A 16498-nucleotide genomic window follows, 5' to 3' on the forward strand; every position below is an offset into this window, starting at 1 on the left:
CCTGAACTTTCTGATGAATCTGCAGTTGTGGGACATCATGACATAGAGGACCTGGAAGTGCCAATTGCAACTCAAACTGTTCATCATAGGCAGTACAGAACTAACCGTGACTCTTTGTTGCCCATTCATCAGCTGATTCGTCAATTGGAGAGTCAGGCTGTCATCGAGAAAGCTCATTCACCTTTCAACAGTCCCATCTGGCCTGTGCGCAAACCTACGGGCGACTGGAGACTGACAGTTGACTTTCGTGCCCTCAACGAGGTGACGCCACCCATGAGTGCAGCTGTGCCGGACATGCTGGAACTCCAGTGCGAGCTGGAATCGAAGGAGGCTAAATGGTATGCAACCATAGACATTGCTAATGCTTTCTTCTCTATTCCCATAGCAAAGGAGTGCAGGCCTCAGTTTGCATTCACCTGGAGAGGAATCCAGTACCAGTTCAATCGTTTGCCTCAGGGGTGGAAACACAGCTCAACCATCTGTCACTCAGTCATCCACAATGCACTGGAGAAAGGTAAAGCTCCAGAGCACATCCAGTACATCGACGACATCATTGTGTGGGGCCAAACTGCTGAGGAAGTCTTCGAGAAAGGTAACAAAATCATTGACATTCTGTTGCAAGCAGGTTTTGCCATTAAGAGAGACAAGGTCAAAGGACCTGCCAAGGAAATTCAGTTTCTGGGAGTGCGGTGGCAGGATGGTCGCCGTTACATTCCTCAGGATGTGATTAACAAAGTCTCTACCATGGCTGTTCCCACCAGTAAGAAGGACACACTTTCTTTTCTTGGTGTGGTGGGATTTTGGAGACTACACATTCCTGGTTTCAGTCAGATTGTCAAACCTCTGCATGATGTGACTCGTAAGAGAAACAATTTCGAGTGGGGACCTGAACAACAAGCAGCCTTTGATCAAATTAAACGAGAAGTAGTCCATGCAGTGGGCTTGGGTCCTGTGAGATCTGGTCCAGACATTAAAAACATTCTGTACACGGCTGCCAGTGACAATGGTCCAACTTGGAGTCTTTGGCAGAGAGCTCCAAATGAGACACGTGGTCGTCCACTTGGTTTCTGGGGACGTTGCTACAGAGGTTCAGAGACATATTACACTGCAACTGAGAAAGAGATTCTAGCAGCCTATGAAGGAGTGAAAGCAGCTTCTGAAGTGATTGGAACTGAGTCACAATTGCTTTTAGCTCCTAGACTGCCAGTTCTTAACTGGATGTTCAAGGGCAAAGGTTCATCACCACATCATGCCACAGATGCAACCTGGTCTAAATGGATGGCTTTGATAACCCAACGAGCACGAATGGGTAATCTTGACCGACCTGGTCTGGTGGAGGTGATCACCAACTGGCCGGAAGGCACAGACTGTTCCAAACCTCCAGAGGAGAAAAGAACTCGTGCTGAGGAAGCTCCTCCCTATGGTGATCTCTCTGATCAGGAAAAGAACTATGCTTTGTTCACAGATGGTTCCTGTCGTCTTGTTGGGAACAAGCGAATATGGAAGTCAGCGGTTTGGAGTCCAACCAGGAGAGTTACCGAAACGAAAGATGGCGAAGGAGAATCCAGTCAGTTCGCTGAGGTAAAAGCTGTTCAACTTGCTCTTGATGTGGCTGAACGTGAGAATTGGCCTATCCTTTACCTCTACACCGACTCGTGGATGGTAGCCAATGCTCTATGGGGTTGGCTAAAGGACTGGAAGAAGCATGGTTGGCAGAGGAAAGGAAAGCCTATTTGGTGTGCTGATCTATGGCAGGACATCGATGCACGGCTGGAGAGAACTCCAGTGAAGGTGCGGCACGTAGACGCACACATGCCTAAGAGCAGAGCCACTGAGGAACATCAACATAACCAGAAGGCAGATCAAGCTGCTAAGATTGCTCAAGTTGATACCAACTCTGATCTTGACATTGACCTTGATTGGAAACACCGAGGTGAGCTGTTCTTAGCTCGGTGGGCCCATGATTCATCTGGACATCAAGGCAGAGATGGAACATACCGATGGGCTCGCGATAGGTCAATTGACTTGTCCACGGACGCTATCACCCAAGTCATCTATGACTGTGACATTTGTGCTGCTATTAAGCAAGCTAAGCGAATCAAGCCCTTATGGTATGGTGAGAGATGGTCAAAGTACAAGTATGGAGAAGCCTGGCAGATTGACTACATCACTTTACCTCGATCTCGTTCTGGCAAGCAGTATGTGCTGACGATGGTAGAAGCCAGCACTGGATGGTTGGAAACCTATCCAGTTCCACATGCTACTGCACGTAACACCATTGTTGGTTTGGAGAGACAGATATTGTGGAGACATGGAACTCCAGAAAGAATCGAGTCAGACAATGGTACTCATTTCAAGAACAATCTTGTGAAAAATTGGGCCAAAGAGCATGGTATTGAATGGATCTATCACATACCCTACTATGCACCAGCTTCAGGGAAGATTGAGCGCTACAACGGTTTGCTGAAAACCACCCTAAAAGCCATGGGGGGTGGAACTCTAAAAAACTGGGACAAACATTTAGCACAAGCTACTTGGTTGGTAAATAGTAGAGGTTCAGTAAACAGAGCAGGACCTGCACAATCAGATTTGGTCCAAACAGTAGACGGTGATAAAGTTCCTGTTGTACGTGAAAAGAATCTGTTAGGGAAAACTGTTTGGGTATTTTCTCCTTCGGGCGAAGGGAAACCTGTCCGAGGGGTGGTTTCTGCTGAAGGTCCTGGTCATACCTACTGGGTAATGCAGGAGAATGGTGAAATCCAGTGTATTCCACAGAGAAATTTAACCTTAGCTGAGAGAGTTTAAATTCAAACTGTTAGGAGTTTTCTGTTCTAGGTAACATCGGCGCCCAACACTGAGAGAATCTACAATAGAATCTACAGTACATGAGCACGAACCCAATATCACCTGGGAGTCCCTGTTCTGAGCTTTTGAATCACCTACATCTGATTGAAGTGTGAACTGAACTTGTATATATTGTTTTAGATGTAAATATTGGTTTAGATTAGATTGGATAATTCTCAGCGATACTCTGAGCGAAGTAGACAAGGGGTGGATTGTGCTAGTTTGAAGCAAGCTGGAATGTTTTGGTAACATAACTAGATAACGGGCAGTGAAATGAAAACAATTGATGTCAACTTCTCTCACAGTCTCGCTGAGAACTCTGGGAAGAAGAAAGACTTTTTCTCCATTTTGTTTTTCTCTCTTGCTTTTGCCTTAGACCTGGTCACATCTCATTAACCCTGCTCCTATTAACCCTGCTCCCTAACCTCTTGGCTGCACCTCTCTTCTTCCTGAGAACTGGGGTAAGGTTGAGAGGGCCGGGGGGAGGTGTTGGGGTGGTTTGAGAGCCCCTCCTGGGGACTTAGGTTTCTGGGAGGGGAGTTGTGCTTTTGTATTGTTTATCCTTTGTATATTTCTGTATATAATTGTATATAACTGTATATATTGTAAATAGCTGCTTGTAAATTCTGCTAGCTGTAAATAAATTGCTTCATCTATATTCCCAGGGTCCGTCTGAGTTAGCTGGGGCAAATTCAAAAGTGTGGGGGGGCGGGGTAACCCCCAAACCATCACATACATAAAGGAGCAGATCATGTCACAGTACTGGGATAACTTCTTGTTTAGGGTTTCCTTGAGTTGCAGGCAAGTTCAGAGAGTGTGGGACTGGAGAGGCCTTGAAGCTGATCCCTTTTTATTGCACGCTTTCAACCATGGAGGAGGGGATACTGCTTTACACCTTGTAAATGTTTGCACACGCACTTGCTTCTACTGGTGTACTACTTGTGCTTGTGAAAATGTGGGTTGATTCTACCTTGAGGAAAACATATTATTCCTATAACTGAGTAATGATCTCATTCTGAAGGAAAAAAAAGCGTCTCACAATTTTTCATTTAGCTTTGTCTAGATTTTGTCATTGTAGTCCTCAAGCTCATCAAGTTCTCATGTTTTGACACTTCAGTTGATCCTAAAATCAATAATTAATTGCTTCTGTCTTTGTGTCATATTCTGTAGCAGTGAAGCTGATTGAGTGTGTTAATGGCTGTAGCACCATAATAAATAAAAGTTAGTGCAAGAGTGAACTTTTAAGAGCCTTAATTACCTTACTTTTAACTCATTCCTTTTCTGATAGTTTGTGGTGAGCCTTAATTTGACAAATGAGCAATATTTTCTTGGAAGCTCAGATAGCATTTAATCAAATGAACATTACTTCATTCTGCTATAGTATGCTTCTGTTAGTCTTATATTTAGATTCAAAAAAGTGGAGAAATATCTACATGAAACTTAAATACTAGTTCTTGGTACTTGAAGTACAAGTGTAAAGAAGCCTGCATTAAACAAAATGTTTTCTGTTCCTCTCTTAATTACAGGTACATTGTCTATAGTACTTAATATGTGTTCTTTTACAAATGTGCCTGTCAGCTTTAATGTGTTCCTTTATTGGTTGAGTGTATTCACTATCACATTCCCTATTTTCTGATCTTTCTGGTTTCTGGCTCCTCTCTACAAAAGTACAGGGAGGAAAAAAGAAAATGTAAGAAATATGAGAAAAGAAAGGATGAAAAGGAAGGGAATTATGAGAGTGTGAAAGGCTAGAATGAGGTGTAAAACATGTAAATAAATAGATGTGCTGCAGATGTGTAGGCAGATGGAACTGTTTTGTGATTTACTTAATTTTAATTCCAGTTTGGTTCCTATTCAGGATCTCTTTCCTGCTCAAGTTCTGTTAAATGCTCAATACAGTGAAAGCATCCCAGCACAAACACACAGGGCCTAGGTTTCAGTAGTAGCCTTACACAGAGTTATTTACAAGTATAAGCCTAATACACCTGTTGAGATAGTACGCCTTGCAGTAAGACCAGTTAGGTACTTCATGACCATTGGTAAGTTTACATCCATAAATTTCTTCATTGCTACTTGAATAAATCATTGTTTAAGCATCTGCCTCCTCGGAGTCATTGTTTGTCCCACTTGGATCACTTTAACACATCAGTACAGTCCACTTGCAGTAGCTGGAGTTTGGAACACCTTGTCCCGTGATGTTTATTCTCCAACCCTTCAGTTGCAGTCTGTAATCCAAAAGTGACGATCTGGCCCAAAATACTGGCCTAGAGTAGGAAAAGTGGCTTTTTTAACTGCCCAAACAGAAGCATGGATGGGCCAGTTGGGAATGTGATGTTGCCTGATGTATTCTGCAGGTCTTCAGTGTATGTTTTGCATACTAACAGCCAAGCACTTTGTCTTTTATTCTTTAGGTGGCTGGGCTGTCTCATTCTGTGCTGTATGGTGGTCCTGATTCTGGTCTTTTACTATCTTGGATTGCTATGTGGCACCTGTGGTTATGACAAGCATGCTTCTCCAACAACCAGAGGTTGCATCTCCAACACTGGGGGAAACTTTCTAATGGCGTAAGTTTCACTTACTGGTGAAAAATAAAGTGAGGGTATCTGTAGAAGGCTGTTTTTGTTGCATTTGGAGGAAGTAATTTCTTCTATTACCTGTGTATATGTGTTGGGGGAAAAAAAAAAAAGAGAGAGAAAAACAAAATTAATCACTGATCTCATGGACTTCTACTGAGGGACTTGGGGATTCTGGGTTACTTCTTTGTTGAGCATTATAGCTGAAGGACAAAACCTGAATACGCTGTTTTAAGGCGAGGGCTGTAGCTAATGAGTTTGTGTATAGCCCCATTTGGAAACTGTGAAAACTGGGAACAGGTAATTGAAAACATAAAGTGAATTGGTCACTTTTTAATACACTTGATTTTTTATTTGAAAGAAAAAAAGCTGTATGAGGATACAAGAAACCTTTTGATTTTATCAGAGCACTTGAGGAGGTTAGGTGTTGTTGTTGGAAGTTTCCAGTAGTGGTTTAATGTTGTTTCTGTTGGGTACAAGAGGAGATGACTTCTGAAGTCACTTGAAAGCACAAGGCCAGAGAGTTGAACTTTAAATAGAAAATGTGTTCTTTTAAGGCTCTTTCTTAAGAGAGTTTATACACCCGATGAAAATGTGAGCACTCCAGATGCAATGTAGCTGAAGGCTTTACAGGACTGAAACATGTTTCAGAGAGCAAGAAGATATTTCAGCCACCTATCAGTTTTCATATCTCTGTTACAGCTGCTAACGAATGGCTTCACTGTTGCCCCAAGTATATGCTTTGTTCTTAAAGGGCAAAAACTTATTTAACTCACTTCTTTTTCAGTGGTGTTGGATTCAGTTTCCTCTTCTCCTGGGTGCTGATGATTGTTGTGGTGCTCACTTTCATCACAGGTGGAAATGTAGAAAAACTGGTTTGTGAGCCCTTTGAAGATAGAACTTTATTCAAGGTGATGTTATTAAACAATCCTCATGACTCCCAATGGTCTTATCAGTTGTGTGTGGTAGCTTGTTTTAGTTTTTTTCTGGGACACTTCGGGTTAGTTTGGTTCTGGGTTTAGTTTCCTCTTATGCATTGAATGGAGACATTCATCCTTTCTCAGTTTAATCTGCTTTGCAGTGTAAATACTGCATGCCTGTCTTTCTTTAGAGATAAATCTTTCTGTGATTCATCACTTCTTGCTCCCATGGAGCTTTGATATTCACTTTCTGCATTGGAGAGGCTGGATTTATTGCTTTGCTTCTACCTCCATTAATGGGTGATAAGCCTGGATGTGGATATGTGTCAAAAGATTGAATATGAATAAATTCATGAGTTGAAAACTCCGAGTTATAGTAATGCTACTGAATTTTGCCTTCTAGGTTTTGGATACTCCCTACTTACTAAATCAACACTGGAGAAACTATCTCTCTGGCATCCTGTTTAAAAATCCCAATATAAACTTGACTTTTGAGAAAGTATACAGGTACTGAAGTTGTAATCAAGATTTAATACATAGTGGTTTTGTGGAATCTTCCATGTTTCATGTTTCAAGCATATGTCAAAGTCTCCCATGTTCCAGAAGACATTTTGATTTTTCCAGTGAATCACTAGCAAAAGCAGTTTCTCCTAATGCAAGTTATTAGAGGTAGTCATAGTGTAATATTGTGTAACAACACTGGTTTAGCTCTTTGGTGCAACATTTACATCTTTGAGAGCAGCAGAAATTATTAATTACTTGCTATATCAAAAGGTACAGCCAGAACTTTTTTCCCAAAGGACTGATTTTCATAGGATATGAACATGTTATTAGATCATTCTCTCCACACTTGATCCTCAAGGTGTTTTTTAGACTGATGCATCTATTTTTATTTTTATAGCGATTGCAAGGAAAACAAAGGAATTTATACTTCCCTTCACCTAGAACACTTATTCAATATCAATGAATTTCTAAATATTAGTATGGTAAGTAAAGAAAGCATGAGTGATTGCATCATTATTTTTGAAGACTGGAGAGATGTTTGCTCTTAAACAGAGTACAGCATGTCTCGAGTCTCGTGGGATTTTGGTCTTTATGTACAGCACATCCTGCAAGGAGGCAAGAACATGTTCTGTTCTGCCAGGCACTGTGCATACACTTAAGACATACAGTCTCTGCCCCCAAATAACATGAAATTAAAATCAACAGGGAAGGTTCATAGAGAGAGAAAATTGGTTTGAGTTTCCTCAACAGGTGAGTGGTAGGGGCTAGGCAGTAAGTCAGGTGTCCACATTCTTTATCTATTGCTTTGCAGATTGTGCAGGACAGGAAACATTTTAGACTTACTTGCATTGCAGGAAAATCTAATTCTGGTGACAACATGCAGGTCATAAGTCACCAGTAAGCACAGTTAGAGGCATCTCATCCAGTTCTGTGGCAAATACAGCACAGTGTCTGTCCTGGCCACAGCTGAGATACTGAACTCTTTAGGTTTGCTTGATTAGCGCCAGGGGTAGAACTTAAAATTTCCAAGGGTAACATTCTCTGAGGTGGACACAGAGAATTCTGCTTTATCTCAGGCTCCTATTCAGAGGAGCCTGCTTGAAATGTTTTGGAAGACAAGTAATTAATTGCTGTGAAGATGCATACTTGGGTTAGGCCATGGCTGGGCTGTGGATACTGCAGGGAAAAACACTACCTGGTGGGTTATAGAAAAACGAATTGAATTAAACTGGTGTAAGCAAAAATCAATGTGTGCTTCTTCATGGGAATAATGAGTCAATAAAAACAAGATGCTTGGGCAGGAGTGGAGAATATAGAGGGTATAGATTATGCACTGGGTGCAAACTACTTTTGTTGTTTATTTTGTTTTCTTCTCAGTATACAGAAGATGTAGCACTTAAAATTGAACATATTCAGATAAACCTCAGCAAAATCATTCTGCTGGATGAAATGGGGAAGGAGAATCTCCTGAATTTCAGCTCTTCAGGAATAGAAGGGATAAACTTTGCAGCGTATTTGACAGAGGTGAGACTGTGGTAAATGAAAAACATGTCTGAAAGCATAAAATGAAATGTATCTTTAACAATGGGCAAGACATAAAAATATCTGCGTTTTTGTAAAGGGCATGTTCTTTAGAATGACAAAAATGAGAGCAAAAAGCACTTCAAGGGTTCGATTCAATAAGCATTTAAAGAAATAAAGGCTAGTCAAGGTAGGTGGTGTAGTGAAGTACAAACGTTCTGTATATGCAATAACAATATACTTGCTTTCTTTCCTTCCTGTTCACATCTTGTTTCAGATCAATAAAAGCGTTACCAAAGTTGATCTTCTGTCATTTGCTAATGACTTAGAAGCAAGAGCAGACCAGCTGGTAAGTTTATTTCATTATACTAATAATACTACATAAAATGTGTTATTTATATAGTATGTAAGTATAAATCCATAGCCAAGTGTTTAGGCTTCCTGTGGGAGAATTCTGTATGTCAGACATTTCTAGACATGAAGCATTGACACACAAGGAAAAAACTTCAAAATCAGTGTTGCATATAAGCACTGTTTCAAATATTGCTGATTTGATGTAAAATTTCTCTTTGAAAATTGTCATTTCTTAAATTCCACCATTTATCTAAGAAGTGAGTGGAATACTCCATTTCCTGCTCTGCTGTCTACACTTTAGTGTACTGGAAGAAAAATTGGTTAGATCATAGTGGTAAAGATTACTTGAATTGATTTTCTTTAGGTCAGTGGGCAGAATATTTTGCAGTTAGCAATAAAATTAATACTGTGGCAGCTCATAAGAGCAGTAATGAGAACTGTGGCCACATTGTGGAAGGGCTGCACAAAAGAAATCCTTTCTGCTCTGAAGCGCTTTTTGAATGCAGACACATGGACAATGGTCAGAGGGTATAGGTACAACATTGCCCACAAATGAATCAGCAGAGTGACACAGCTGTGTTAACAGTGGATATTCAGTTGGTATCTTTGTGTGCATTTTTCAAAATGAGAGACGTGGTTTGGACACTAGGTTGGACACTGGCCCAAAACAGGTTCCTGCACTGTGGCGTGGGAGAAAGAGTTATGCTGCTTGCATACCTCACTGACTCGGATAACTAAGGGACACAGAGAGCAGGCTGTGCTGTTTGGGGTGTATCGGCTAGCCGTCCTTCCTGCAGGGAGAGGAGGGCTTCAGTAGAGGCTCCTGGTGTGCTTACTCCAGCCTTTTCACCATTAGCTCACACCTGTTGCCTTTTTTTTTTAATGCCACATGTGCAGTCATGGCAAGGTTGGACTGCTCAGGGGATTTTTGTATTGTGCTTAGCGCCTTCTGCAAGTACCAAGTGAGCTGCACATTGCCTGTCTACTCACATGGGTCGTCTGCTAACTAAGACAATACCTTTGGCCACACTTGCACTTCCATTTTCAATGTTCAGTGTGCCATTTTGGAAATTGTATGGGTGGGAAGTTTTTGCTACTGTTTTGGGGCTATTTTGTAAGGGAAAACTGAAATTACTCAAACATGCTGAAGGATCAAAAAGATGACATCTTTGTGTGCATTGTGTCCTGCACTAAACTGCATCTGAGATGTTTGTTGAAAGGTGTACTCTGCATAGGTCCAGACATAAAAATATATTATGCTGGTAGGGTTGGGTTTTTTCCTTCTTTTTAGTAAGAAGGAAGTATTAGAATTGAGAATAGATCAGGCAAAGTTCTCTTTTTACATGAAAAAACTAAAGTGCAGTATTAAATGTGTTCACTGTCACAGTGTACATTTTTTGTTCTTCTTGTGAGGCCCCTTTATAATGTACAAAATATCTTTGGAAACCAGTATCACTTTAGAAACAATATAACTTTTTAATACAGGTTGTGGGCTTTTTTGGTTTTGTTTTGATTTTTTTTTGCTTTGTTGTTTTACATCTTTTGTAATCACATTTCATTATGAGTGATAGGACTGAAGAAAAATGCATTCACTGAAAACTTGAGGAGTTCTCAGCTTTATAGTTTACATTTCTCTGCCACCTTACACAAAATGGAATGTATGTTTTTACACTGTAAGAAGGAAATAGAATAAAACTTGAATCAAACCTAGGGGTCAAGGTGTGGAGGAGAGAGCAATATCACCCACGTTACCAGGAGTTCCTAGGTAAGTGAATTCCAGTTGTCAGCACAGGAGATGAAGCATCCTGAAGCTGCTCAGTGACTACTGCCAGCTACTAATATGAATGCTTCACAGGAAGCAAACATATTTCTGAGCCATTGTTAGCTTCCAAACTGGAACTTGCAGTGTATATTCAGTGTGTATCCAGGGAGCCAAGTGATTTTTGCCACCAAAAAGAAACAGAAAAGAAATATATTTCTGAGAGTAAAATTAGATTTTTACAGTGTGAGCTCCAGACAGGCATTCACACTTGAAAATTAGGGCACAATCTCGTATCTTCTGACTGAAAGGCAGGAGGAGGTGCAAGAATGAAAAATTGCTTCTGCAAATGCCCTTCCAAGTTGCTGGCTGAAAACACTGCAACTTCTGTACCCTTCAGAAAGCAAGGAGTGCCTCAGGCTGACATCCAAACGAAAAGCCAGTACCTATGACTAGGAGATGCTCATCACAGCTCGGGTACAGTGCTGCAAGGTTCTTGTGATGAAGCCTGGCCTGTGGCAAGTGAGAGGGGGATATGCTTCGTCTTCTGCATTTCAAATGTTAGTGCACCGTATGACAGTTCAGTTGAATATGTGCTGATAATATCACAGCCAGAAAAGCAGTATCATCTTTTGGTTGCTGAGGTCTGTATTATTAATATAATGGTTTATTTGCCCCCACACACCCTGCTCCTTGTACTGAGGAATTCAGTTTGCCATGTCTTCTTGTTAGCATCAGCTATTCTGCAGTGGATGAATATAATGTGCAACTTTCATCGCTTTTTGCTTTGTTGGAAAGCTTGAAGACTGCTGAACAATTCTGCATAATTGCATTTTTTGCAGCCAAAAGGAGCACTGGAAAATGCCTTAAAAGGACACGCAAACAGCATTCGAATGATTCACAACCAGCAAGTTGTTCCACTAGAGCAAGCTATGGTAAAATATTAAAGCAGTGTTAAAACGTATTTGCAAAATCTCTTCCATACACTTTAGAAAGCTGGACTTAAACTATTAGACAAGCACAGATTGTGTTTGTCTTGCCACTGAGAAGTAATCTGGTTAAAGTATGTGTTTAATATATAGTTTTCCTATTTGTAATAATAGTACTTTATAGTACTGTCTAAACCCCTGACCTTTCTCTTTACTGTTTTTTTTCCTGTGGATTTTTTTGTGCATTTATGAATAAGAGAAGAAGCAGAGGAAAACTTTGCAAAATTCTATCCCTATATCACTCTTTTTTTTCTTTCTTTTTTTTTTCCTTGCCATTTCCCTGCAGTACCATTTTCAGACTTTATTTCCTGGAGCTGGCAGTCACCTCCCACTTTTGGAATTGGAAATTCCTGACAGTCGTATTTAGAGCCAAAGGAAAAGTCTTTTTTTACTGATTCTATGAAAGATGTGAAAGGGCTTCTTCTGCCTGATTTTACCAGGCACTGATTTCTGTATGATTTGTATCAGGCTGTGAATCTCATACATGCAAGATGTTGATTTTTTTCCCCTCAACATAACATGGATGCTTTTAGTTCATACAGTATTACTGCCCCTGTAAAAGCCTCCTTGTGGGAAAAGCATTAAGTCGTCTTAATGCTTCATTCTGATTCTGTGCTGTTCTTTCTTAATTAACTCCTAATTATTCTCATTTCTTTTTCCTTTTACAAAACTGACTGTCAAGAAATATGTTAAAGCTAGGGTAAGTGCTTTTTGTCTGCTGAAATTGCACAATATAGACTACTCTAAACACTTCTGATTTCAAGCTGTTCTCTCTTCCCTCCAGATAAATCTTTGTCAGTTTACTGCTACTGACTTTAGTTAAATCTGAAGTCTTCCTTTACGCAATCCATAACTATGTAGTGCAGTTGGTGAAACAATGATTCAGCAATTAAAACCACAGTATGTTAGGTTTAGTGTAATTGTTGTTGCTATATATAATGTGATATGCTCTATTAGTAACAAAATAATCTGTTAAAAGGTCAAAGTATGCATATAATGTTTAAACAGGTGGGCTTTTACCTCTGGAAATGACTTGAGTCTTCCCCTTCCTTTCTAATAGAGCACTTTAAATCAGAGCATTAGGCTACTGAAGAGGACATCATCTGAACTTGTGGTAAGCTTTTCTTTCTGGCAACAGTAACATTTTATTGTGCTTTAAATCCATCCACCACATAAGCAGGACATATATTTTTGGCACAGCTTTTTCTATTTCTAGCTATTCTGTTACTGGAAGAGATTGTAATGCATTGAGGTGCTAACAGGGATTTAGGTATCATTTCTGAACAGCTTTTACTACCCTGGCCTTCTCTCCCTTACAGAGGAGAAAGTAATGAGGAAGAAAAGTGTTTTGGCTATTTTTTGAAGTAAGAGTTGTAAACTCGTAATTCCATTTATTGTATTATTCATGTTCCTAAAAGTGTAGGAGGTTTTTCTAGAATGCTTGAATGCAGAACTTGGATGGGACTACCAAAAAAAATAAAATGAAAAACAAAAGTGAGAAAAGACTTCTGAATCACATTCTTAACCACATCTTGTCAGGTGGTTGAGCTCAGCTCCCAGTAGAGCACATTTCTTTACCATTGCATAGTTCTTTGGGTTGGAAGGGACCTTTAAAGGTCATCTAGTCCAATCCCCTTAAAGTTACAAGAGACATCTTTAACTAGATCAGGTTGCTCAGAGCCCCATCCAACCTGACCTTAAATGTTTCTAGGGATGAGGCATCCACCACCTCTTTGGGCATCCTCGGCCAGTGTTTAAACTCGTTCATTGAATAAAGTTTCTTCCTTATATCTGGTCTCAGCCTGCTCTCCTTTAGTGTAAATCTACTGCCTCCTGTCCTGTTGCAGCAGGCCCTGCTGAAACATTTATCTCCATCATTCTTATAGACCTTCTTTAAGTACACAAAGGCTACCATAAAGTCTCCCTGGAGCCTTCTTTGGGCTGACTGTCTCGTCCTTGATTCATAGGAAAGGTACTCCAGCCCTGTGATTCGTTTTGGGGCTCTCCTCTGGATCTGCTTGAGCAGCTCCATGTTCTTGTGCCAAGGTCTCCAGAGCAGGATGCAGTACTCCAGATGAGACCTCACCAGAGCAGAAGGGCAGGATCACCTTCCTTGGCCTGCTGTCTATGCTTTTTTTGGCAGCCCAGGATACAGTTGGCTTCTGGACGATGAACACACACTTTCAATTCATGTCCAGTTTTTCATTCATCACTACCCTAAGTCCTTCCCCTCAGGGCTGCTCTCAATCACATCATCCCTGAGCCTCTTAATCCCAGAGACTGCCCCAACTCAAGTGGAGGACCTTATACTTGGCCTTGGTAAATCTCATGAGGTTCACATAGGCCCATTTTACAAGCTTGTCCAGAACTTTTACAGGACAGTGAGGCTGGTTTATCAAGAGAAAAGGTTCCCAACAATGGCTGCAGAGCCATTACAACCTCCTGCAAATCATTTATTTGTATTAAACACTGTCTCTTCCTCTCCAGGGTAAGGTGAAAAATGTCATTAGTGCTGTTAATACTGCCCAGCTGCTCATAAATAACAATGCTTCTCTAGTTATTGTCCAGGTAAGCTATATTTGATTAAAATACAAAGCACTTTAATTTATGATGTCATGGAGACAGAAGTTCACTTACTTTTGTCTGTTTCTAGGAGACAAAAAAGTACATGGATACCATAATTGGCTATTTTGAACAGTACGTTGAGTGGGTCAAGGAGTCGGTAAGGTGCCTTTACCTCATGGACTGAACCTGAATGTAAAAAATCAACAACAAATAACACCACAAAAAATGAATAAAAGTGTTACTTGAGTAGTGTGCTCTCATATCTTCACTTCATAAGATATTTGTGCTTATGATGAAGGGGAAAACTTGTCTTCCATAAATACTTCTGCTGTTTGAAGTAGAATAGAAATAATGAGTTGGAAATTTAACAACATTTTTCCAGGACTGGCCTGAGATCTACCATTTGTGGTATATTGCACTGAGCCTGACCCTCCTTAGTTCAAACTGATGCCATTAGCATCTCGTTTTCATTTTCTTTCTTCAGATGCAGCCTTTGGGGAAAATAAGCTTGATGTTTTAAAGATGTTCAGTTAGTAGTGTGTCCCATTGCAATTTGAATTTGGATAGGGTGAGAAGTAACAATTTGGCAAACAGTATCTGCACCTGTAAGCAAGTTTTGAGGATCATGTTAAACATTTCAAACTGTTGATTTGGGCTTTCTGATTGTTTTCTTTTTCCTCTGTCTTTCAGATTGCCATGGAGGTAGCAGCATGCAAGCCTATTGCCAATGTGATAGATACAGCAGTAGATATTTTTTTATGCAGCTATATAACTGATTCTGTGGTAAGAAATATTTCCTTTTGCTCAAAATTGGAGCATCAAGTAAGAAATTCTTTGAACATAAATCTGCATTTAATTATTCTGGTTATTCCAAAGCATGATAATAAAATAACACATGGAAAATTACATGAGGAAAAAATTACTCTGATCTGGATCAAGTCCAAAGTCTAAACTAGTGCTGAACTTGGTTTAGGTTTCTTTTAAATTCCAGCTTCTATTATTAACCTGTAAAATTAGCTGTTCTTATAGTTAAGTACATACAGTGCTACTGGTTTGGAATAAGAATTCTGGAAAGGATGTGATTTAGTTTCATTCCTTGATTCTGAGCTGTTTGAAATGGAAAAGCATAAAAACCTGAAGTTTCAGCTGTTACCATTTCTGGCTTGAGGGGATGAATTAGAGGCATGGAGTGAGAAATTCCAAGGAAAAACTTTCTCAAGAATCTTCCCTGGAATCTAGAAATCCAGAATGAGGCTTTATCACTTGACTTGCAGCAGACAGATCTTGATTCGTTCTTGTACAGGGGAGACTTTGAACACAGCTGGTAGCAGTATATAGGGGCAGTACTGGCTTTTTCATTTTGCCAAAAGTGCTTGGAAAGAGGACACCATATATTAAAAAGAGAAGAGAAGCCACATACCTGGAAACTGTCTAGACCACTTTCCAAATGTTATTTAACTTTATGACAGTTTTAGACAGGTCCTAATCATACCAACAGTAAGTGCATGCAATCAGGCAAAGCCAAAGCTCTCTGAACTTGATAATGTTTAACCTTGATAATAATCATTAACCTGCCAGAATCGTGTTGTGTTCCTTGATTACCTTGCAAGTTGTAGAGCTTCTGTTCCTCTTTGTGTAGCCAATTTTGTGTAATCTGGTGGGAGATGGGCCATGATTTTGCTGATGATACAATTTAGCTGAGTCACTTAGAAGTCAAAGTGCCTCCAGCCAATACAAGTCATATTTAAATAAATCATCATTTTAACATCTGGTGATAGCTCAGTTCAGCTGTATGATAATGAAATTAGTTACACAAACAGGCTGCAAGTTAGCAAGTTAAAAGGTACCTTGAGAAAGTGCTGGGAACTCAATTTTTTTACAAATACTGTAAGAAAGACAAATAATTAATTTCTTTCTTGATGCTTTAATGTGGCTAGTGTAGTAATGCTGAGGCACAAATTTGCTTTCTAGCCCAAGGCTGACTGCACTGAAATGACTTCTTATGGCACTGTGGCTGTGCAGCCTTGGATATGTTTCTGTTTGGTTACATTTGTAAGTTGGTGGTGGTCTTGCTTTTAGTTTACGCTGGCTGTAGAGAACACTTAACGTGCCCTGATCCATGCTATTGTAGGAGCCTCAAATACTCCACAAAACCAGTGCCTTGTGATTTCTACTCTGTTCTTCCAGTAACAATGCTTAGAATGTCAAGCAAGAATTCAGTACTTTCCTGATCAAATTCTCTGTGATCAGTTTTCCTGGATTTTGCTGTGTTTCAGAATACCTTCTGGTTTGGTTTGGGAGGCTCTTCAATATTTTTAATTCCTGCCATAATTTTTGCCGTAAAACTCTCCAAATACTACCGGAGAATGGATACAGAGGATGTGTATGATGAGTAAGTATATGCTCTTAAGCCAGCTAGATGGCAAAAGAGTTGAAATGTTGTTTTTCTAGGCTCACATGAAGGTGCTA

General features: G+C 40.1%; 1 protein-coding gene across 13 annotated transcripts in view; it reads left to right on the forward strand.

Moving 5' to 3' along the window:
- The window catches only part of PROM1 (prominin 1), a 64950-nt gene that overhangs the window by 43637 nt on the left and 4815 nt on the right, over window positions 1-16498 (forward strand). For 9 of the 13 annotated variants that reach the window (XR_010304021.1, XM_064151394.1, XM_064151392.1 and 6 more), the window contains 13 exons: window positions 5256-5408; window positions 6205-6328; window positions 6741-6844; window positions 7239-7323; window positions 8219-8365; window positions 8640-8711; window positions 11318-11410; window positions 12147-12164; window positions 12525-12578; window positions 13952-14032; window positions 14118-14186; window positions 14720-14812; window positions 16306-16421. Coding sequence is in view for 12 of the 13 variants with exons in the window: in XM_064151394.1 (XP_064007464.1) it covers window positions 5256-5408; window positions 6205-6328; window positions 6741-6844; window positions 7239-7323; window positions 8219-8365; window positions 8640-8711; window positions 11318-11410; window positions 12147-12164; window positions 12525-12578; window positions 13952-14032; window positions 14118-14186; window positions 14720-14812; window positions 16306-16421 (1209 nt within the window). In the remaining variant the exon portion in view is untranslated. The remainder of the gene's footprint in view (window positions 1-5255; window positions 5409-6204; window positions 6329-6740; window positions 6845-7238; window positions 7324-8218; window positions 8366-8639; window positions 8712-11317; window positions 11411-12146; window positions 12165-12524; window positions 12579-13951; window positions 14033-14117; window positions 14187-14719; window positions 14813-16305; window positions 16422-16498) is intronic. The other 4 variants (XM_064151396.1, XM_064151398.1, XM_064151401.1 and 1 more) reach the window with 1 other exon arrangement.

This window comes from Pogoniulus pusillus, chromosome 11 (assembly GCF_015220805.1).
Source record: "Pogoniulus pusillus isolate bPogPus1 chromosome 11, bPogPus1.pri, whole genome shotgun sequence".
In the NCBI taxonomy this organism is placed as follows: Eukaryota; Metazoa; Chordata; class Aves; order Piciformes; family Lybiidae; genus Pogoniulus; species Pogoniulus pusillus.